This window comes from Schistocerca nitens, chromosome 5, assembly GCF_023898315.1.
Source record: "Schistocerca nitens isolate TAMUIC-IGC-003100 chromosome 5, iqSchNite1.1, whole genome shotgun sequence".
Classification (NCBI taxonomy): Eukaryota; Metazoa; Arthropoda; class Insecta; order Orthoptera; family Acrididae; genus Schistocerca; species Schistocerca nitens.
Window position 1 is genome coordinate 854,700,717 of NC_064618.1, and position 23,437 is coordinate 854,724,153.

Sequence of the window (23,437 nt, forward strand, 5' to 3'; positions counted from 1 at the left end):
CAAGGACATTTGTAGTACCAGTGCATACCTGTGGAGTTCTAAGAAACTGGTGGCTGGGGGAAAAATGCAGATTGCATGTGTAGTGAAACAGGCACCAGGTCATGAGTGTCATGTTGTAGTGCATGCTCTGAAACAGGATATTGTGTATTGCAAGTATACACTCTCTGCCTGTGCCCATTCATCCTAACTAATAACTTGGTCACTAATAACTAGTCACTAACTAATAATTAGTCATGGTTATGTAAAAGGCTGAACAGTGTTTACGTAACAGCTGGTATATAACGTGTCATTTCACAGGTGACTCTCCCTTTGGTAGTATATGTTTTGCCTGTTACAGAGCTGGTACAGATGGTAGTAGGAGGGTGCATAAGACAGGTCATGCAGCAGGGATGGTCACAGGGGCAGGAGCCATAGCATAGGGAGAAGGGTGCAGAAGGAGCATAGGGTCTGACAAGGATACTGTGAATATTGGGAGGGCGACAAAAAGCTATTCTAGGTGTGTTGGGCAAAACTGAGACAGAATGGACCTCATTTCAGGTCATGATTTTAGAAAGTCATTAATACATTCAAAACCAGTATAATACTGGGTGATAAATGATGTACTCCTAAGCTGGTTTTTTGGAGGGATCAGCAGTGTCAGATTTGGGTGTGGTGGCCCAGGAAATCTGCTCTTGAACTAGGCTGGTGAGGTGATTACATCCAGTGAAGGCTGAGGTGAGAATGGTGGTGTATTGCTGTAAAGAATCGGTATAATCAGCTGATATTAAACACTGTTTGGCCTTTTACATTGGCTTGACTAACACCAAGCTATCAGTTAGTATGAATGGGCATAGGCAGAGGAAATTCATCGTAACGTCTTTATTTCATAATATTTTTAAACCAAATTTTGATCACCTTCAAAGTATTATCCATTGACCACAACACACTTCTTCAAATGATCCTTCCATTGTTCAAAACAGTTTTTAATTCACTTATCGGGATGTTTTTATGCCTTGCAGCAATTTTTGTCTTATCTCCTCCACAGTGGCAAAACTCTTTCCTTCAATGTCCGTTTTGAGTCTTGGGAACAAATAGGAATCACAGGGGACTAGATCCGGTGAGTATGGGGGGGGATAATTGATGTCATGCCGTTTTTGGTTTTTGGTCAAAAACTGCTTTACAGAGAGGGTGGTGTGGGCTGGTGCATTGTCATGATGGAAGAACCAGTCCACTTTGCATCAAAGATCTGCCCTTTTCTCCCGTATACTCTCCCTCAATCTTTTCAAAACTTCTAAGTAGAACTCCTGGTTGATCGTTTGACAAGGGGGAACAAAATCTTTGGCCACAACACCTCTGCATTCGAAGAAACAAATGAGCATTGTCTTGATGTTTGACTTCACTTAGCGAGCTTTTTTGGGATGAGGAGAGCCACTTGTCTTCCACCGGCTTGATTGCTGCTTTGTTTTGGGGTTGTATCCATAGCACTATGATTCATCACCAGTTATCACCTTGGAAAAAAATTCAGGGTCCTCTTTGAGCTGATTTTGAAGCTCAAAACATGCCTGAAGACGATGCTCCCTTTGCTCATCTATGAGAAGGTGAGGGAGAAATTTGGCTGCAACCCATCTTGTGTGCAAATATTCAGATAAAATCCTCTTAATTGAACTCCATGATATTTCAGACATCTCACAGAGTTTGGTGATGGTCTTCATGAATGAGGGCATTGATTTTATTGACATTTTCATCACTTCTCGATGTTGAGGGGCATCCTGAATGGTTGGTCTTCAATTGACATTTCTCCATTTTTAAAATGTGAAAACTACGCGTAGACTCTGGTTTTACTTAGGGCAGCATCCTCATAAGCAGTCTTAAGCACTGCAATAGTTTCTGCAGCCAGTTTCCCCAACAGGAACCAAAATTTCACAGCCACATGTTGCTCTCGACAATCTATCATCACGTTTTCGCCAAAATGGAAAATGTTGTTTTATTAAAAAAAACTCTTATGGGCAAACAGATGCACTCACAGTGACACAACTTTGCTCACTGACTCAGGTGGCATGACCTTAATGGACACCTGGCTGAACTGTGGGTTCCCCCACTCTCCCTCCCCATCACAGCCCAATTCGCGTTACTTTTGTGTCTCCCCCCTGTATGTCCTCAGTTGTCATCATCCACCTCGCCTTAATTTAAGTTAATTTCTTTGGTCTCAGAATTTCTTAACAGTAACTCGTCCTTTCTTCACTCCATTTCAGTTTTCTACATTTTTCATTTTCTGAGCTGTCTATTTTGTCGCTGTCCCCTTCCCACCTCTTATCATGTACAATGCACTCAGCTTTTTGCTCTTATTAACTCATGCATGATGATTAACTCATGCATGATGTTTTAGCAGTAGTCTCTGTCTTGCATATTACCCTTTCTTGACCTTGAAGCTCTCAAGTTTTCAAATCTTGCTTGGTGCAGTCCCCAACAATCAATCTTTCCTTCTCATGCTGTACAGTAAGTCTTCCCCGACCCAGGATTCTAGGTGACTTTTCTGAACTCTAACCTTTTCCTGAACCTCATCAGTCCATTTTCTTCACTACTTTTTCTTCCCCTTCAACTCTTCTGCCAGAAAAAAGAGCCACTGGCTCTGAAAGCTTGTAAAAGTTAAATCCTTTGCTATTGAACCACAATGAATTGTTGACAACAAATGTTATTAGTTAACATAATTACTGGAAGGCACTTGTTAATGTTTCCAACTGCTTAAACATATGACTGAAAGTGTATACATGTGAACTCCAGACATATTCTAATTATTTTCCTTTCCCTGATGAATACTTTTTGCATCTAAATACATGCCACATGAATATTTATGTTTCACAGAAGAAAATTACATCAGAAGTTTTTTTTCTTTATCATTGTGTCCCATATTAATCCTGTTCTGTAATGTGACAATACTGCAAGGTCAAAACATATGTTTTGTTGAGGTAAACATGATCTTTTACAATGTCTTTCAACATTTTTGTGCACAAAATAAAGTGTTATTTTTATTTACAGTATGACCCCAGTGCACCAGAGCCAAAAAACCTTACATTGTACTATCTATTAGATGAGATGCTCAAAACAGAAGAGAAATCATTAATTCATGTCCGTGATATAGAAAATGAGGTAAGGATTAAAAAATGAGGTGAGGTTTGTTTGTAAGATAATTTTGGTAATAGAAGAGATTTATAAAAGTTAAAGAATACAGTCCTGGCAGGGCAATTATGGCATACAGTAAATGATACTTTCTATATTATGATAATGGAAATTCTAGGATGGGAGCAATGAACAAAAATGAAGAAAGCTGTCACTCATCTGCAGGTGATTGATGCATGACACATAAACACACATAACAGTGTAGAATATTTCTTATCCAGTTTCTGTTCTGGAACATGTAAGTGTCTGTATGAGTTTGTTTATATAGAAAATTTATAAAGACAGGATTCTTCAAAAAGTACCTGTTTTTATACAAAACTAGAAAAAAAACTTCTTACTGAAGACTACAGATTCTAGCATGTGGAACTGGAGAACACCTTCATAGTTTCTGGATGCTTGAAAAATTTCCTGCTTAGTCTTTGACCAGTTCCATTTGCTGAAATATTTCCTTTCCTCCTTTGCTCTTTGTAGAGGCTCTAGTTGCAAAAGCTAGCATTACTGTCAGTTTTTGTTCATCAGTGTCTCTTCCATTATCTGGGAAAAATATGTTTTTTGTATCTCCATTTGACTGTATTTGTAGACAGATTCTTTGAAATCTTAATAATGATGATGATGAGATGTTTTAGGTGGTCAAAACATATAAAAATTTATGTGACATGCATGTGGTTAAAGCAACTATAAAATGTCCATAAAACATAACATGTACACTACCCCATGCGAAATGCGAACTGGCATGCACACATGCCCCCCCCCCCCCCCCAATCCACACACACACACACACACACACACACACACACACACACACACCGGCTAAATACCTTCATCAGTAAGTTCTAAAATACAGCATAAAACATGAGAGAAGTGTTGAAAATTAATTAATTACATACCATGACTGATTTATGTGGCTTCCTGATCAGTAGATAAAAAATGCATAAAACAGTACATAAAATTGCCACTCTGTACCTGTGCTCTTGCCAAAGGGAAAAAAGAGGTTCAAGCATACTGAACTGAGAAGTGCAGTTTCTGTACACCGCTTCAAGACAGGTAAAGACATTTTCAGTCTATTTATTTAAATCTAAATGAAAACTTTTGGAGTACCTTCAAATACTATATAGTAAGTCGAAGCTATCATTTTTCAAATAGAAGCATTCTGAAAAAGTGTTTCAAGACAGAATTTGGCAACATATCATCAGCAAAGAGGTCAAAACTAATAGAATCAATGAATGGGAGACTTAGTTTGTAACACATTATGCTATGTTCGTAGTGTTCTGTGCCAGTTTTTGAAAATAGAAATGACATAATCCTGATCATGGTGAAAGTATTGAGAATTCACAAAATGAAATAAAAAGTGTAGGTGGTATAATTATGGTAGGTGATTGACTGTTACTCTTTTGTAATACATGTTGGAAGCAGAAAATTAGACCAAAAAATGGGAAAAAGTCAAAGTGATACATATGCAGAAAAAGTGAAAAACTGTTTGAAATAACTACAATGATTTATACTGCCATGCTCAGAGAAAAAAGCATTTAACTGATAAGGGGAATTGCATTGTACAAACTACCAGCAGGATGAGAAAAGGTAGCTTCAAGAGAAGGGAAATTCAAAGGTGAAGAAGACTAAGCTGAAAAAAGCATCTGTTCTAGGCAGCAGCTTGGAACAGAAGAGAGAGATGTTTCTCGGTGGCAGCCATGATACCCCCAGTCTCACAAGTTAGTGACTGTGTGGCATGATCTGATTTGCAGGGTGACTTTTCTGACAGGGATTCTGACTATTCAAATGAAATGATTGACTTTTGCTGCATTGGTGGAAAGATGAGGGATGAGAAGGTGACTTTCTTTTATTTATTTTTATTTACACGTCAAGTTCCGTAGGACCAAATTGAGGAGCAAATCTCCAAGGTCATGGAACATGTCAGTACATGAAATTACAACATAGAAGCAATAACAGATAAAAATAAATGTTCATGAACCTGAAAAAAGTCAGTCCGTAAGTTTAAGTAAACACTATCAGCAATACAATAAGAATCAGCTTAATTTTTCAAGGAACTCCTCGACAGAATAGAAGGAGTGACCCATGAGGAAACTCTTCAGTTTCAATTTAAAAGCGCGTGGATTACTGCTAAGATTTTTGAATTTGAGTGCCAGCTTGTTGAAAATGGATGTAGCAGTATACGGCACACCTTTTTGCACAAGAGTTAAGGAAGTCCAATCCAAGTGCAGGTGTGATTTCTGCCGAGTATTAATCAAGTGAAAGCAGCTTATTCTTGGGAATAAATTAATATTGGTAACAAGAAATGACAATAAGGAATATAGATATAGAGAGGCCAATGTCAAAATACCCAGACTTGTCAACAGAAGTCGACAAGAGGATTGTGAACTCACACCACTTATTGCCCGAACCGCCCGTTTTTTAGAATGGGAAGAGTTACCCCAAAATATAATACCATATGACATAAGCAAATGAAAATAAGCAAAGTAGACTAATTTTTGTGTCGAATGATCACTCACTTCTGATACTGTTTGAATAGTAAAAATGTCAGTATTAAGTCTTTGAACAAGATCCCGAACGTGGGCTTTCCACGACAGCTAATCATATATCCATTCTGTGAAATTAAAATGTCAGGTTTTGTTGAATTGTATGTTAGAAACTGTAAAAACTGAGTCTTACTGTGATTTAATGTTACTTTATTTTCTACAAGACATGAACTTAGTGGTGGTGGTTAGTGTTTAACGTCCCGCCGACAACGAGGTCATTAGAGACGGAGCGCAAGCTCGGGTTAGGGAAGGATTGGGAAGGAAATCGGCCGTGCCCTTTCAAAGGAACCATCCCGGCATTCGCCTGAAACGATTTAGGGAAATCACGGAAAACCTAAATCAGGATGGCCGGAGACGGGATTGAACCATCGTCCTCCCGAATGCGAGTCCAGTGTGCTAACCAAGACATGAACTTAGGTCATGTACTGCACTATTTGAAACTAAGCAGCCAATGTTGCACATAACATTCTTTACTACCAAGCTAGTGTCATCAGCAAACAGAAATATTTTAGAGTTACCCGTAATACTAAAGGGCATATCATTTATATAAATAAGGAACATGAGTGGCCCCAACACTGATTTCTGGGGCACCCCCCACTTGACAGTACCCCGCTCAGACCCCACATCACAGCCGTTATCAACATTGTGAATAATGACCTTTTGCTGCCTGTTGATAAAGTAAGAGGTGAACCAATTGTGAGCTACTCCCCGTATTCTGTAATGGTCCAACTTCTGGAGGAATATTTTGTGATTAACACAATCAAATACCTTAGTTAAATCAAAAAATATGCCAAGCATTCAGAAGCTTTTGTTGAGCCCATCCGGTACTTCACAGAGAAAAGAGAATATAGCATTTTCAGTTGTTAAACGACATCCAAAGCCGAACTGTACATTTGATAGCAAATTGTGTGATATAAAATAATCAAGTATCATTACATACACAGCCTTTTCAAACCCTGATGGCATATAAATAGGTCTAAAATTGTCTACATCATCCCTTTCTCCCTTTTTATAAAGTGGCTTTACGGCTGAGTACTTTAACCATTCAGGAAACTGACCATTCCCAAAGGAAAAATTACAAATATTGTTAAATACAGGACTAACATGTGCAGCACAGTACTTTAATATTCTGATAGACACTCCATCATAACCATGAGAGTCCTTAATCTTCAGTGATTTAATTATTGACTCAATCTCCCTCTTGTCTGTATCACAGAGGAGTATTTCAGACATCAGTCTCGGAAAGGCAATTGCCAAGAAAGTTATATGATTTCCTGTAGAAACTAAATTTTTATTTAATTCACCAGCAATGCTCAGAAAATGATTGTTAAATACTGTACATATATCTGATTTATCAGTAACAGAAATATTATTACTGGGAACTGACTTCATATTGTCAACCTTGTGCTGCTAACCAGACACTTCCTTCACAACTGACCATATGGTTTTAATTTTATCCTGTGAATTAGCTATTCTATTTGCATACCACATACTCTTTGCCTTCCTAATAACATTTTTAAGCACCTTACAGTATTGCTTGTAATGTGCAATGTAGCTTGATTGTGACTACTTCTAACATTTTGATATAATTCCCGCTTTGTCCTACATGATATCCTTATCCCACTAGTCAGCCACCCGGGCTACCCATTACTGCTAGTGCCCTGTTTAGAATGTTCTAATGGAAAGCAACTCTCCAAGAGCATGAGAAATGTGTTAAGGAAAGCATTGTATTTATCGTCTATGTTATTGGTACTATAAACATCCTGCTACTCTTGTTCCTTGACACGGTTTAAAAAACTCTCTATTGCTGTTGGATTAACTTTCCTACATAGTTTGTAATTAAATATGACATTGGTTTGAGTGCAAAAGCCTTTTACTGTTAAAATTTGTGTATCATAGTCTGAAAGGCCATTCATGCTTTTATTAACAGAATGCCCATCTAGTAATGAAGAATGAATAAAAATATTGTCTATGGCTGTGCTACTGTTCCCCTGCACCCTAGTTGGAAAAAACACAATCTGCATCAGATCATATGAATTTATGAGATCTATCAACATCCTTTTCCTTGCACCATCATATACAAAATTTATATTGACGTCACCACGTATAAGTAGTTTCTGGTACTTCCTAAAAAGTGAATCAAGAACCCTCTCTAGCTTGAGCAGAAATGCTCTGAAGTCGGAGTTAGGAGACCTATAAACAACAATAATTAGAAGCTGCATGTTGTGCTACGGGGTGGTCCGCTTTGCTCTTGGCCGTGGTTTTGTGGTAGCCATTCATTCTGATGGATAGCTGGTTAGTAGTCATACCAATACAAAAAGCTGTGCAATGCTTGCAGAACTGGTATACGACATGGCCACCTCTGTCCCACCACCTCCTCCCAATTCACGTCCCCTCACCATTATTGCACACTGCTCTCTGGCAATGTGCCCACCAGGCTTTCTTCCTCTCCTTTTTTAACCCCCCCCCCTCCCCACCCTGCCCACATCCTCACAGCCTCTCAACACCATGGCAGGCAGCCTTGTCTTGCCATCTTCTCATCCCTGCTCGCTCCACCCAGACAATGCTCTTTTCTCCATCCACTCCTACTCTGCTATCCCTTCCCCTTCCGTGCCCCACTCTCGACTGCTGCTTTCATTCAATGCAGCAGCTGCAGTCTGGTTAGAGCAACCAGAGATAGTGGTCATGTATATTTTAAGTATGCCTGCTTGTGTGAATGTGTGTGTTTTCCTTCCTTTTCTTTTCTGAAGCATGTTTTGACCAAAAGCTCTGTGTCTAAAGCCTTTTCATTTGCCTATCTGCAATTCAATGTGTAATCTTTATGGAGAGTAGCAATCTGTCCTTTTTATAACTGTCGTTATCCAATCTGGACTTCCCAGTGTTTCAATAATAAATCATTTAGATTACACACCTGAGGGGTGATGCCTTCAACCTGTGTTTATGTGGTCACACCAGCAAAGTAGTCAAGTTCCGTTAAACTGAATAGAGAAATTGTAAAAATAACTCATGGCAATAAAACAACATATAATGAACAAATAAGCACAATAACAGAACACTATTGCTAGAAACAGTCATAAAAGTAAGCAATTCATCATACAAATACAAAATTATAGTTATAATTAAAGAAATCAATGCCAGATGGGATTACAAAAATAAAAGTTGTCCTTAACTCTGCACTTTCCATTGATATATTCCAATGGCATTAGAACAATGCACATGATCAATTGGAGAGGCTGTACACATTATACTACACAAGTTGCAGGTGCAACATGTGATAGATCTTATTTTAAAATTACCGAATAAGCAGCAACCAGTCACAAAATCATGTTTTATTTATTCACTTTTGTAAATTGATTTCATCTGATTAACAGCCACCATCGGTGCTTTATGTTTATTCACTTTTGTAAATCGATTTCAACTGATTAACAGCCACCATCGGTGCTTTCATGTTTAACCTCTGCTTAAGACAGTATTACTACTCAGGGCACATATTCGTTGAAAGCACCGATGGTGGCTGTTAATCAGTTGAAATCGATTCACAAAAGTGAATAAATAAAACATGATTTTGCGACTGGTTGCTGCTTATTTGGTAATTTTATGGTTTATGGTTGCTGCACAACTTGGGAACCACATGGAGCCCGCCATTCATAAGATCTTATTTTGGTTTAGCTACAAACTATATCTCATTGAATAAGTATCAGAACACTGTGCGGGGCAAAGATGCAATATAAACTTGCCCATGCCAAAAAGAGACATGTATGAAAAGAAAAATGAACATGTATCTGTGTTCTAGTGTTTCCTTAACCTGATATCATATTTTTCACTCTTCAACTATTTGTTTCTTCCCACCCGTGATTTTGGGTGAACGTATTGCATGTATGTCAGATAACAATACATATATTTGTATAAAAGTTTTTACAATACATCTGGAAATTTAGGAGTTTCTTTCAATCCTAAATTGCTTCATCCTGAAAATGATACCTGGGTACACCACAGCCTGTGATCTCCATGCATAACAGCAACATTATTTATGATTGCATTATACTGCATTCTTCATCATAGAGATGGACAGTGCTTCTTTTTCTCAAGAAAGAAGAGGTAAATATCACTCTGTTCAAAGGAGAGTTAATATATGAATCAATTTAGACTGTTACAGTGGTAATTGTAGTGAGAGACTGTGGAGGTGCGAAGTTAGATGCATGTATTGCTGGTGGTGAAAGTATCCACCAGCCCCACACTTTGAAATAATCCACATTATTTGCACTTCCTTACAGTGCCAGTACTTAAATACAAGTATAACTGGTAATCATAAAAAAGGATGATGCCTGGTATAGATAACTGATAATGTCTGCTTGTGTCTGTGTATGTGCGGATGGATATGTGTGTGTGTGTGTGTGTGTGTGTGTGTGTGTGTGTGTGTGTGTGTACCTGTCCTTTTTTCCCCCTAAGGTAAGTCTTTCCACTCCCGGGATTAGAATGACTCTTTACCCTCTCCCTTAAAACCCACATCCTTTCGTCTTTCCCTCTCCTTCCCTCTTTCCTGATGAAGCAACCGTTGGTTGCGAAAGCTTGAAGTTTGTGTGTATTTTTGTGTTTATTTGTGTGTCTATCAACCTGCCAGCGCTTTCGTTTGGTAAGTCACATCATCTTTGTTTTGAGATATAACTGAAGTAATTAAAATATATATAACATATTATAAAAAATTTCCATTGTATTGATAATCTTTTGTTTTCTTCGTTACATGAAATGAATAATATTGCCAACAGAAAGAGAGGAAAAATCACAAAAGAAGGATATGCATGGATCGACAATAAAATCTGTATCGAAACTACGAGAAAAAAATTTTTAAAACTCATCAAGAAGTTAGGAAAATTGTTGGTAGTGCCTCACTCATATCTAATAGTAGAAGTACCAATTCCCTCCCATCCTAAAAATGGAGCATTTTAAATTGCAGTAAAACAGTCTATTTATTAAAAATTATTTTTTGGTTAATAATTCTGAATAAATGTAAGTGCCACAACAATGAGTTGCAATATATGTTCACAACATGTCGCAAGATATTTCAGAAAAATCTTCTCAGAGTAATTAAGAAAGGGATATTCATTTCAGAATTTGCAATTAGTAAATCACAAGGACAGAAACGGATACAGAAGATAAAGTCGTTGTGCCAATTCAGTGATTAATGTACAAGCACAAAATGTCGCCACAACTAACGCGATGACAAATTATAGAGAGCATGAACATGTCAGACGAAAACTGCAAGTATTTTGTTTTTTAGCTGAGCTATGATTGAGGATGGCAGTCTTGTGAGTAATGACATGACTTTACTTATGGTAGGTTGTTCGCAGATGATGCTGTAATTTACCGTCTAGTAAGGTCATCCGAAGACCAGTATCAGTTGCAAAGTGATTTAGAAAAGATTGCTGTATGGTGTGGCAGGTGGCAGTTGACGCTAAATAACGAAAAGTGTGAGGTGATCCACATGAGTTACAAAAGAAATCTGTCGGAATTCGATTACTCGATAAATAGTACAATTCTCAAGGCTGTCAACTCAACTAAGTACCTGGGTGTAAAAATTACGAACAACTTCAGTTGGAAAGACCACATAGATAATATTGTGGGGAAGGCGAGCCAAAGGTTGCGTTTCATTGGCAGGACACTTAGAAGATGCAACAAGTCCACTAACGAGACAGCTTACACTACACTCGTTCGTCCTCTGTTAGAATATTGCTGCGCGGTGTGGGATCCTTACCAGGTGGAATTGACGGAGGACATCGAAAGGGTGCAAAAAAGGGCAGCTCGCTTTGTATTATCACGTAATAGGGGAGAGAGTGTGGCAGATATGATAGGCGAATTGGGATGGAAGTCATTAAAGCAAAGACGTTTTTCGTCGCGGCGAGATCTATTTACGAAATTTCAGTCACCAACTTTCTCTTCCGAATGCGAAAATATTTTGTTGAGCCCAGCCTACATAGGTAGGAATGATCATCAAAATAAAATATGAGAAATCAGAGCTTGAACAGAAAGGTTTAGGTGTTCGTTTTTCCCGTGCGCTGTTCGGGAGTGGAATGGTAGAGATACAGTATGATTGTGGTTCGATGAGCCCTCTGCCAAGCACTTAAATGTGAATTGCAGAGTAGTCATGTAGATGTAGATGAAATAAATTCACAAATACCACTGGCAAGCATTTTCTCACATGAGCACAGATTCTAGTAGATCTAAAATTTCTGTATTGGCTGAAGTGGACCTGAATGTAATCAGATATGACTTAGTAGGTGTTCAAAATGATACCCCAACATTGATACAACTTATCCAAGGGATGATGAAAACTAATAATGATTTTGGAATGAACAAACACACAAATAATGTTACACAAAAAGTCAAAGATTCTTCAAAACAACATACACAAACATTTAATGATTTTAGGAATCATGTGACACAAAACTCTGAAGAACTTTCAAATGAACAAATGCAATAATTTGATAACCTAAGGAAAAAGTTGTGCTCTGACCATGCAAACAATTTAACATGTAAGTTGACCAAAATTAAAAAAAAAAACAATCAAAAGTGGGGTTATTGACAGATTTGTCTCAGGAAATAGATAAGCTTGGTAAAAATGTATTGTATATTGACAAGGCACAGGAGGAAATGGCATGTAAGCTAAAACACGTGAGCAATACACAGATTAAAATGCAGGGGACTCAATCAGGAATTAATGTAAGCGTGAAGGAAATGCAAGATACTATTACTGAGTTGCAAACTATATGTAAAAATTTGCGTGAGGAAGTACAGGAACTTCTGTAGAAATTAGTAACTTAAAACTGGGCAATAAGTTCATAACAGAAACACAAGAAAGAATTGGTAAGGGCATAAAGAACTTAATGGTGAGAGCTGCATCAGGATTACTAGATAAGGGTACAACACTATCACAGAATGTAGTGCAAGAATATAAGACTTATGTAGAAGGGATTGAAGACATAGTCAAGGAGAAGGAAAATGAACTAATTGCCAGGATTGAATCAGGTTTAAAAGCAGTGGAAGAAAAATTGTGGAACAGTTTAACTAGTGGTACTGATATCACAAAGGAGCCACTAATTGCTACGAATCACGTGCAGTCTGGCAGATTAGAGAGCTGCAATACCTATCCACCATTTACAACAAGTCCTTCAGGTGGAGATGAAGGGGAGTATAAAATGCAACAGTCACTGCCAGTGTCAATACCAGTTGCGCCAGTATACAAGGAGAATATCCGTATGCAGCCAAACAATGCAACGGCAGTAGCAAATGGTACTTTCTGCCTGTCTACTCTCCATGAAGATAGTACGAAGTTCACGGCCTTTATACATGGGGGCAGAAGCTATGCATTTTGTGTCTTGCTTTTTGGCTTAAACGTAAGAGCAGGTGTCTTCATTTATACATTAGACAAAATTTTATGTCCAGAACTACTTAATAAAGTCACTATCTATGTGAATGACTTGCTAATAGCAAAGCCTACCAGGGAAGAGCATTTGTGACTTTTGGGGCAAGTACCATAGCGGTTCTCAGAATAGTGAATTTAAAGAAGTCTGAATTTGGGAAGGGAGAGGTCAAATTCGTACGACGACACATATCACTCCAAGGTATTTTGCCAGATATAGGGCAACTAGATGCAGTCAAACATTTTCCCTCTGCCTCATAATAAAGAAACTACTCAAAGTCTATCTGGGCTTAGTGTCATTCTCTAGAAATTTATTTCTGACCATTTGCTGAACAGCGATGCCCTGTTAAACTTGTTACAGAGAATTACCCCTTGGATATGGACCAATCAAAGTCAAATGACTTTGAAAACTTAAAAGAAGTTCTACTCAATGCAAATATACAAGGTCTGCTCAAAAAATTCCGGAATATTCGTAATTTCACACCTATGGTGTGTGAGAGCGAAATGCGTTTAGCATCCCTGTGCACCACTGTGCTTAATGTGTAACTGCCAGAAGTTTCACTGTTGTATGTCTGTTAGTTATTGTTCAGTACTGCACCGAGTACAATGCTGTGTCACACTGTTTGCAAATTGCAAGATGACAGAGTTAGAAGAGCAACACGTCTGCATTAAAGTTTGCATGAAACACGAGAAAATCTTTACAGAGACACACCAAATGATGCAGGAAGCCTACAGTGATGAGTGATTAAGCCATACTCAGTGTTATGAATGGTTCACATGGTTTAAAAATGGCTGGATGGAAGTTAAAGATGACCCTCATTCAAGACGCCCTTCAACATCTACCAACAACGCTCATGTCAGCAACGTCAATGAAATTGTGCATGTCAGTCGAAGACTCTCTGTAAGAGACTGTAGAAGAATGTAGCATTTCAGCTGGGTCATGTCATAAAATCCTGACATAGCATCTTGCAATGCATCATGGTGCTGCCAAGTTGGTCACACAGCTGATGAGTCAAGACCAGAAAGACCTTCATCTCACAATCTATAAACAGCTTTTTGGATCACGCAGATGAGAACGAGATGATCCTTAAGAGAATCATAACTGATGAGACATGGGTCAATGGTTATGAAGATTTGCAATGATAGATGACATAAAAGAAAATCTGCAGATGGTGCTTCGCACGATCTAACTAAAGGTGTACCAAGACTGCTTCTGGAAGTGGAAATAGCATTGGGAGTGGTGTATCAGTTGTGGAGGAGAGTATTTAAGGAGACTGTGCACAATTAGTAAAAGTTAAATGTAAAAAATTTTTGGGGACAAAGTTTCAGAATTGTTGAACAGACCTCATATTCCATCACACAGATTTGTCACAAGAGTTTCCTTTAAGCACTGATGCATCTTTGCAGGGTCTGGGGCCATGCCTTTTCCAAATCACTGAGACAGATGGACAACAAATACCTGAGATAATTACTTTTGCAATCAGAATTATTACTGAATGAGCAATCATATTCAGTAATGGAGCACAAAGGTCTCTCTGTAGTGTGGGCTTTAAAGAAATTTGAATATTATTTGTGGGGAAATCACACCAAAGTCTACTATGACCACCAAGCACTTTCTTTTCTCTTGACGTGCAAATTGCTGCACAGAGGAATAGCCAGATGATGTCTTTACTTGCAGGAACTCAGTTTCAAGGTAGTGTACATCAAAGTTAAATAAAAATAACTGCCGATATCTTGTCAAGGTTTCTCCAAGGGTTAAATGAAGTTTTAGAACTCACTGAACAGAATTCTGAAATCTGCATCCTACTTATGCAAGACAAAACACACCAACCCTATTATGTAAAAATGTTTGAAAACCTGGAGCAATTGCAAGAAGATCCACAATGGAAAAAGGTAAGACTCAAACTATGTAAAGGAGATGATGATAATAATTTAATGATTTTTATAGTATTTAAAAAGAAGTACTGTACCACCGACATATCTTAACCAAGAATGGTGGTACGTATGTTTATCTGAAAAGTTTGTAGATGAATTCATACTTCACGCTCACAATGTGGTGGTCATTATGGTGTTTCTAAATGCGCTGATAAGATAAACACATACTGGTACTTCCTCAACTTGTGGTGCTGAATTCTCCAATGTTGTTGTTGTTGTTGTTGTTGTGGTCTTCAGTCCTGAGACTGGTTTGATGCAGCTCTCCATGCTACTCTATCCTGTGCAAGCTTCTTCATCTTCCAGTACCTACTGCAGCTTGCATCCTTCTGAATCTGCTTAGTGTATTCATCTCTTGGTCACCCTCTATGATTTTTACTCTCCACGCTGCCCTCCAATGCTAAATTGGTGATTCCTTGATGCCTCAGAACGTGTCCTACCAACTGGTCCCTTCTTCTAGTCAAGTTGTCCCACAAACTCCTCTTCTCCCCAGTTCTATTCAGTACCTCCTCATTAGTTATGTGATCTACCCATCTAATCTTCAGCATTCTTTTGTAGCACCACATTTCAAAAGCTTCTATTCTCTTCTTGTCTAAACTATTTATCGTCCATGTTTCACTTCCATACATGGCTACACTCCATACAAATACTTTCAGAAACGACTTCCTGACACTTAAATCAATACTCGATGTTAACAAATTTCTCTTCTTCAGAAATGCTTTCCTTGCCATTGCCAGTCTACATTTTATATCCTCTCTACTTTGACCATCATCAGTTATTTTGCTCCCCAAATAGCAAAACTCCTTTACTACTTTAAAGGTCTCATTTCCTAATCTAATTCCCTCAGCATCACCCGACTTAATTCGACTACATTCCATTATCCTCATTTTGCTTTTGTTGATGTTCATCTTATATCCTCCTTTCAACACACTGTCCATTCCGTTCAACTGCTCTTCCAAGTTCTCCGCTGTCTCTGACAGAATTACAATGTCATCGGCGAACCTCAAAGTTTTTATTTCTTCTCCATGGATTTTAATACGTACCCCGAACTTTTCTTTTGTTTCCTTTACTGCTTGCTGAATATACAGATTGAATAGCATCGGGGATAGGCTACAACCCTGTCTCACTTCCTTCCCAACCACTGCTTCCCTTTCATGCCCTTCGACTCTTATAACTGCCATCTGCTTTCTGTACAAATTGTAAATACCCTTTCGCTCCCTGTATTTTACCCCTGCCACCTTCAGAATTTGAAAGAGAGTATTCGAGTCAACATTGTCAAAAGCTTTCTCTAAGTCTACAAATGCTAGAAACGTAGGTTTGCCTTTCCTTAATCTTTCTTCTAAGATAAGTCGTAGGGTCAGTATTGCCTCACATGTTCCAACATTTCTACGGAATCGAAACTGATCTTTCCTGAGGTCGGCTTCTACCAGTTTTTCCAGTTGTCTGTAAAGAATTCGTGTTAGTATTTTGCAGTTGTGACTTATTAAACTGATAGCTCGGTAGTTTTCACATCTGTCACCACCTGCTTTCTTTGGGATTGGAATTATTATATTCTTCTTGGAGTCTGAGAGTATTTCGCCTGTCTCATATATCTTGCTCACCAGATGGTAGAGTTTTGTCAGGACTGGCTCTCCCAAGGCTGTCAGTAGTTCTAATGGAATGTTATCTACTCCCGGGGCCTTGTTTCGACTTAGGTCTTTCAGTGCTCTGTCAACCTCTTCACGCAATATCTTATCTCCCATTTCATCTTCATCTACATCCTTTTCCATTTCCATAATATTGTCCTCAAGAACATCACCCCTGTATAGACCCTCTATATACTCCTTCCACCTTTCTGCTTTCCCTTCTTTGCTTAGAACTGGGTTTCCATCTGAGCTTTTGATATTCATGCAAGTGGTTCTCTTATCTCCAAAAGTCTCTTTAATTTTCCTGTAGGCAGTATCTATCTTACCCCTAGTGAGATAAGCCTCTACATCCTTACATTTGTCCTCTAGCCATCTCTGCTTAGCCATTTTGCACTTCCTGTCAATCTCATTTTTGAGACGTTTGTATACCTTTTTGCCTGCTTCACTTACTGCATTTTTGTATTTTCTCCTTTCATCAATCAAATTCAGTATCTCTTCTGTTACCCAAGGATTTCAACTAGCCCTCGTCTTTTTACCTACTTGATCCTCTGCTGCCTTTACTATTTCATTCCTCAAAGCTACCCATTCTTCTTGTACTATATTTCTTTCCCCCATTCCTGTCAATTGTTCCCTTATGCTCTCCCTGAAACTCTGTACAACCTCTGGTTTAGTCAGTTTATCCAGGTCCCATCTCCTTAAATTCCCACCTTTTTGCGGTTCCTTCAGTTTTAATCTACAGTTCATAACCAATAGATTGTGGTCAGAGTCCACATCTGCCCCTGGAAATGTCTTACAGTTTAAAACCTAGTTCCTAAATCTGTATCTTACCATTATATAATCTAGCTGATACCTTTTAGTATCTCCAGGATTCTTCCATGTATACAACCTTCTTTTATGATTCTTGAACCAAGTGTTAGCTCTGCTTAAGTTATGCTCTGTGCAAAATTCTACCAGGCGGCTTCCTCTTTCATTTCTTAGCCCCAATCCATATTCACCTACTATGTTTCCTTCTCTTCCTTTTCGTACTGACGAATTCCAGTCACCCATGACTATTAAATTTTCGTCTCCCTTCACTACCTGAATAATTTCATCTCATCATACATTTCATCAATTTCTTCATCATCTGCAGAGCTAGTTGGCATATAAACTTGTACTACTGTAGTAGGCATGGGCTTTGTGTCTATCTTGGCCACAATAATGCGTTCACTATGCTGTTTGTAGTAGCTTACCCGCACTCCTGTCTTTTTATTCATTATTAAACCTACTCCTGCATTACCCCTATTTGATTTTGTATTTATAACCCTGTATTCACCTGACCAAAAGTCTTGTTCCTCCTGCCACCGAACTTCACTAATTCCCACTGTATCTAACTTTAACCTATCCATTTTCCTTTTTCAATATTCTAACCTACCTGCCCGATTAAGGGATCTGACATTCCACACACCGATCCGTAGAACGTCAGTTTTCTTTCTCCTGATAACGACGTCCTCTTGAGTAGTCCCCGCCCGGAGATCCGAATGGGGGACTATTTTACCTCCGGAATATTTTACCCAAAAGGACGCCATCATCATTTAATCATACAGTAAAGCTGCATGTCCTTGGGAAAAATTACGGCTGTAGTTTCCCCTTGCTTTCAGACGTTCGCAGTACCAGCACAGCAAGGCCATTTTGGTTAGTGTTACAGGGCCAGATGAGTCAATCATCCAGACTGTTGCCCCTGCAACTACTGAAAAAGCTGCTGCATTTAAAGATGTCTGCTTGTGTCTGTATATGTGTGGATGGATATGTGTGTGTGTGCGAGTGTATACCCGTCCTTTTTTCCCCCTAAGGTAAGTCTTTCCGCTCCCAGGATTGGAATGACTCCTTACCGTCTCCCTTAAAACCCACATCCTTTCGTCTTTCCCTCTCCTTCCCTCTTTCCTGATGAGGCAACAGTTTGTTGCGAAAGCTTGAATTTTGTGTGTATGTTTGTGTGTCTATCGACGTGCCAGTGCTTTCGTTTGGTAAGTCACATCATCTTTGTTTTTAGATATATTTTTTCCACGTGGAATGTTTCCATATATATATATATATATATATATATATATATATATATATATATATATATATATATATATATATATATAAAAACAAAGATGATGTGACTTACCAAATGAAAGTGCTGGCAGGTCGACAGACACACAAACAAACACAAACATACACACAAAATTCTAGCTATCGCAACCAACGGTTGCTTCGTCAGGAAAGAGGGAAGGAGGAGGAAAGATGAAAGGATGTGGGTTTTAAGGGAGAGGGTATGTTTTCCTACGTGGAATGTTTCCCTCTATTATATATATATATATATATATATATAAATAAATAATAGAAGGAAACATTCCACGTGGGAAAAAATATATCTCAAAACAAAGATGATGTGACTTACCAAACGAAAGCGCTGGCATGTCGATAGACACACAAACAAACACAAACATACACACAAAATTCTAGCTATCGCAACCAACGGTTGCTTCGTCAGGAAAGAGGGAAGGAGGAAAGATGAAAGGACATGGGTTTTAAGGGAGAGGGTATGTTTTTCCTACGTGGAATGTTTCCCTCTATTATATATATATATATAAATAAATAATAGAAGGAAACATTCCACGTGGGAAAAAATATATCTCAAAACAAAGATGATGTGACTTACCAAACGAAAGCGCTGGCATGTCGATAGACACACAAACAAACACAAACATACACACAAAATTCTAGCTTTCGCAACCAACGGTTGCTTTGTCAGGAAAGAGGGAAGGAGAGGGAAAGACGAAAGGATGTGGGTTTTAAGGGAGAGGGTAAGGAGTCATTCCAATCCCGGGAGCGGAAAGACTTACCTTATGGGGAAAAAAGGACGGGTATACACTCGCACACACACACATATCCATCCGCACATACACAGACACAAGCAGACATTTGTAAAGGCAAAGAGTTTGGGCAGAGATGTCAGTCGAGGTGGAAGTAAAGAAGCAAAGATGTTGTTGAAAGACAGGTGAGGTGTGAGCGGCGGCAACTTGAAATTAGCGGAGGTTGAGGCCTGGCGGATAACGAGAAGAGAGGACATACTGAAGGGCAAGTTCCCATCTCCGGAGTTCTGACAGGTTGGTGTTAGTGGGAAGTATCCAGATAACCCAGACAGTGTAACACTGTGCCAAGATGTGCTGGCCGTGCACTAAGGCATGTTTAGCCTCAGGGTGATCCTCATTTCCAACAAACACTGTCTGCCTGTGTCCATTCATGTGAATGGACAGTTTGTTGCTGGTCATTCCCACATAGAAAGCTTCACAGTGTAGGCAGGTTAGTTGGTAAATCACGTGGGTGCTTTCACACGTGGTTCTGCCTTTGATCGTGTACACCTTCCGGGTTACAGGACTGGAGTAGGTGGTGGTGGGAGGGTGCATGGGACAGGTTTACACCGGGGGCGGTTACTAGGGTAGGAGCCAGAGGGTAGGGAAGGTGGTTTGGGGATTTCATAGGGATGAACTAAGAGGTTACGAAGGTTAGGTGGGCGGCGGAAAGACACTCTTGGTGGAGTGGGGAGGATTTCATGAAGGATGGATCTCATTTCAGGGCAGGATTTGAGGAAGTCGTATCCCTGCTGGAGAGCCATATTCAGAGTCTGATCCAGTCCCGGAAAGTATCCTGTCACAAGTGGTGCACTTTTGTGGTTCTTCTGTGGGCGGTTCTGGGTTTGAGAGGATGAGGAAGTGGCTCTGGTTATTTGCTTCTGTACCAGGTCGGGAGGGTTGCTGCGGGATGCGAAAGCTGTTTTCAGGTTGTTGGTGTAATGGTTCAGGGATTCCGGACTGGAGCAGATTCGTTTGCCACAAAGACCTAGGCTGTAAGGATGGGACCGTTTGATGTGGAACGGGTGGCAGCTGTCATAATGGAGGTACTGTTGCTTGTTGGTGGGTTTGATGTGGACGGACGTGTGAAGCTGGCCATTGGACAGATGGAGGTCAATTTCAAGGAAAGTGACATGGGATTTGGAGTAGGACCAGGTGAATCTGATGGAATCAAAGGAGTTGAGGTTGGAGAGGAAATTCTGGAGTTCTTCTTCACTGTGAGTCGAGATCATGACTCTACTATAAAGTTGTTCCGGCACGTGGTGACGACCACCTACTTCTTGTATGGTAACAAATTTTATGAAATGATGGATGGTATGACGATGGGTTCTCCGTTGTCTCCATCACTGGCTAAATTTTTTATGGACAATTTTGAAGAACGTGCATTAAATTCGGCTCCCCTCCATCCATCCTTATTTTATCGTTACGTTGATGATACATTTATGATCTGGCCACATGGCACAGAAGAAGCTCTCGAACAATTCATGGAACACATGAACAGCATACATTCGAACATCCAGTTCACTGTCGAGATGGAGAAGGAAGGGAGACTGCCTTTCTTAGACGTTTTAGTACAACGACAGGCGGACGGGCGTCTTGGCCACTCTGTATGCCGTAAGCCAACACATACCGATTTATACCTGAATGCACAGAGTTTCCATCATCCTGCTCAGAAGAGAGCTGTTTTGAACACGTTGGTATATAGAGCAAAAACTGTTTCTGACGAGGACCACTTAAGGTCCGAGATTATCCATCTGAAGTACGTGTTCCGAAAGAATGGGTATGGTGCACATGATATAAAGGCAGCTTTCTCCAAAAAAAGCCAATGTGAAAATGCTGCACAGTCACAGGATGAAACACTGATTGCGGTTCGTCCTTTTTGTGGCGTGATTTCCAGCAAAATAGGAAGAGTCCTGCGTAGATGAGGTATAAGACCAATTTTTCGTCCTCCTAAGAAAATTAAGGAGATGATGCGCCCTGTTAAGGACAATCTCGGCCTCAGGGCCTCTGGAGTTTATAATATACCCTGTGAGTGTGGAAGTAATTATATAGGTCAGACGATTTGTACTGTTTCTGACCGCTGTGCTGAACACTAACGCCATATTAAAAATAGAGAACTGGCAATTGCGGAGCATAGCCTCACGAACAAACATAAAATTTTGTTCGAGGAAACAAAAATTCTGTACCATGCCTCCACGTATTGGGATTCTGTTATTAAGGAGGCTGTTGAAATAAGAATGAGCCAAAATAACTTTAACCGCAATAGCAGATACCATCTGAGCTGTGCATGGAAACGAGCGCTTGATGCAGAGAAACAGCAGAGACGTTCCTTCCAAGGTTTACGTTCCAACGGAAGCGGTGGCACCACCAGTGCACACACTGACATCGTCTGTGACAGCAGTACATAATCGCTGGCCAATCAGAAGCCGTACACGGGCTATAAATAGGCTACCACAGCAGAAGTGAAAACAGTCAGCTCCTGACGATGACGATGGATAATTTTCGAAAGCTCGAGATTTTATCCAGAACTGATGTGGCAAGAATACCGAGAATGTTTTACATACACGATATTCTTGAGACAAGTGTGGGATGGTAAAATTCTACCTATTGCGCGTCACTTGGTTGTGTGTGCAGGTTTACAATCAGTCGCGGGAAGAAAATAGACGCTGCGGTCGAACGACACCGACAAGTACCTGTCGGACAATCCATAGATCTGTTAGTGAGTGTGTAAGGAAGAACCATGGCATCTATATGCAGCTCTGTGCTTATTGTGTCATTGACTATTGTTAAGTGAAATAAGAACAGTTGAAAAAGTACTCTTGTAGACTCTTGACTCAGCCTTGTTAGAGGCTAGACATTTTTCATATTCTTTTTCTTAAAGTCATGGTGTCTAAGCAGACTTTCTTTTGAATGTAAAACAATTTGTTTCTGACATACAACTGTACGAGAGACTTACTGGAAGTTACATATTTTGTTGAAAGTGAGAATTTTTTATTGTGCTTGAAAGTCAAATACATCGTTGATTGACGAAAAGTAAAGTTCGTGTGGCCACTAATTTCATGTATAGAAAGAGGCTTGGAACTTCCTGTACCTAGCATTATTCGACAGAGAAGAAGTCAAGAGAGTTTCCAGCAGCTGGTTATCCAGTAAAGAAGAGTGGCTGCAAACCCCAAGTAAGTCATCTCGTAAAGAAATGGAATGTGGTTTGGGGAAATAAATCAGTATAACCCAGACTCACACTCACACTTTAAGTCGTCAGAAGGTTAGAAGTGCTACAAAATGGATAGCAAGAAGAGTAGGTAACAAGAAACTGTGTTCTATTTATTTTAACAGAGGGATTTGGGAACTGGTTTGTATTAATAATGCACATGTAGTGTTTTCACTTCTGACATTTCTAAAGATGTCACACTGTTTCACCATCTGCGCAGGAAGCCAATATGGCATGCCCTGGGGCACAGGTGGAGAGAGATAGGAGTTTTCTTTCTTTTTTGTGTGCACCTGTTGATGACTCAATGCTTTTGATTCTGCTTTAATTTTCCTACAAAATATCCCTTCTTGTGTCATACAAGAACAACAACTACATTTTTCTGGAGCCTAACACTGTTATAATTGTTATTGTCTCATCAGGTTGATGATATTCTCAGGACGAGAGATCTCGAAACACGGACACCAAAGCTACTTACATCTATATTTGACAGGGAAAGAAATGTGGAAGCAAAGCTGGCCATGAAAGAGAAGGTAATTTTTTTTATACAATTAGATGTTAGAAAATCAGAATCTTGTTTATATATTTTAAACTGAAGCATCAGATAGGTTAATTTGTGAGGCATATTACCATAAAATTTTAATTAAAAATAATTTATATGTAGGTTGGAACTTAAATAGTGGCAATACTGC

General features: G+C 39.3%; 1 protein-coding gene across 1 annotated transcript in view; it reads left to right on the forward strand.

The window, feature by feature from the left end:
• Positions 1–23,437, forward strand: part of LOC126259241 (dynein regulatory complex subunit 7) — a 742,488-nt gene that overhangs the window by 700,095 nt on the left and 18,956 nt on the right. The window contains exons 9-10 of the mRNA XM_049955864.1: positions 3,016–3,126; positions 23,168–23,278. Coding sequence (XP_049811821.1) covers positions 3,016–3,126; positions 23,168–23,278 — 222 coding nt within the window. The remainder of the gene's footprint in view (positions 1–3,015; positions 3,127–23,167; positions 23,279–23,437) is intronic.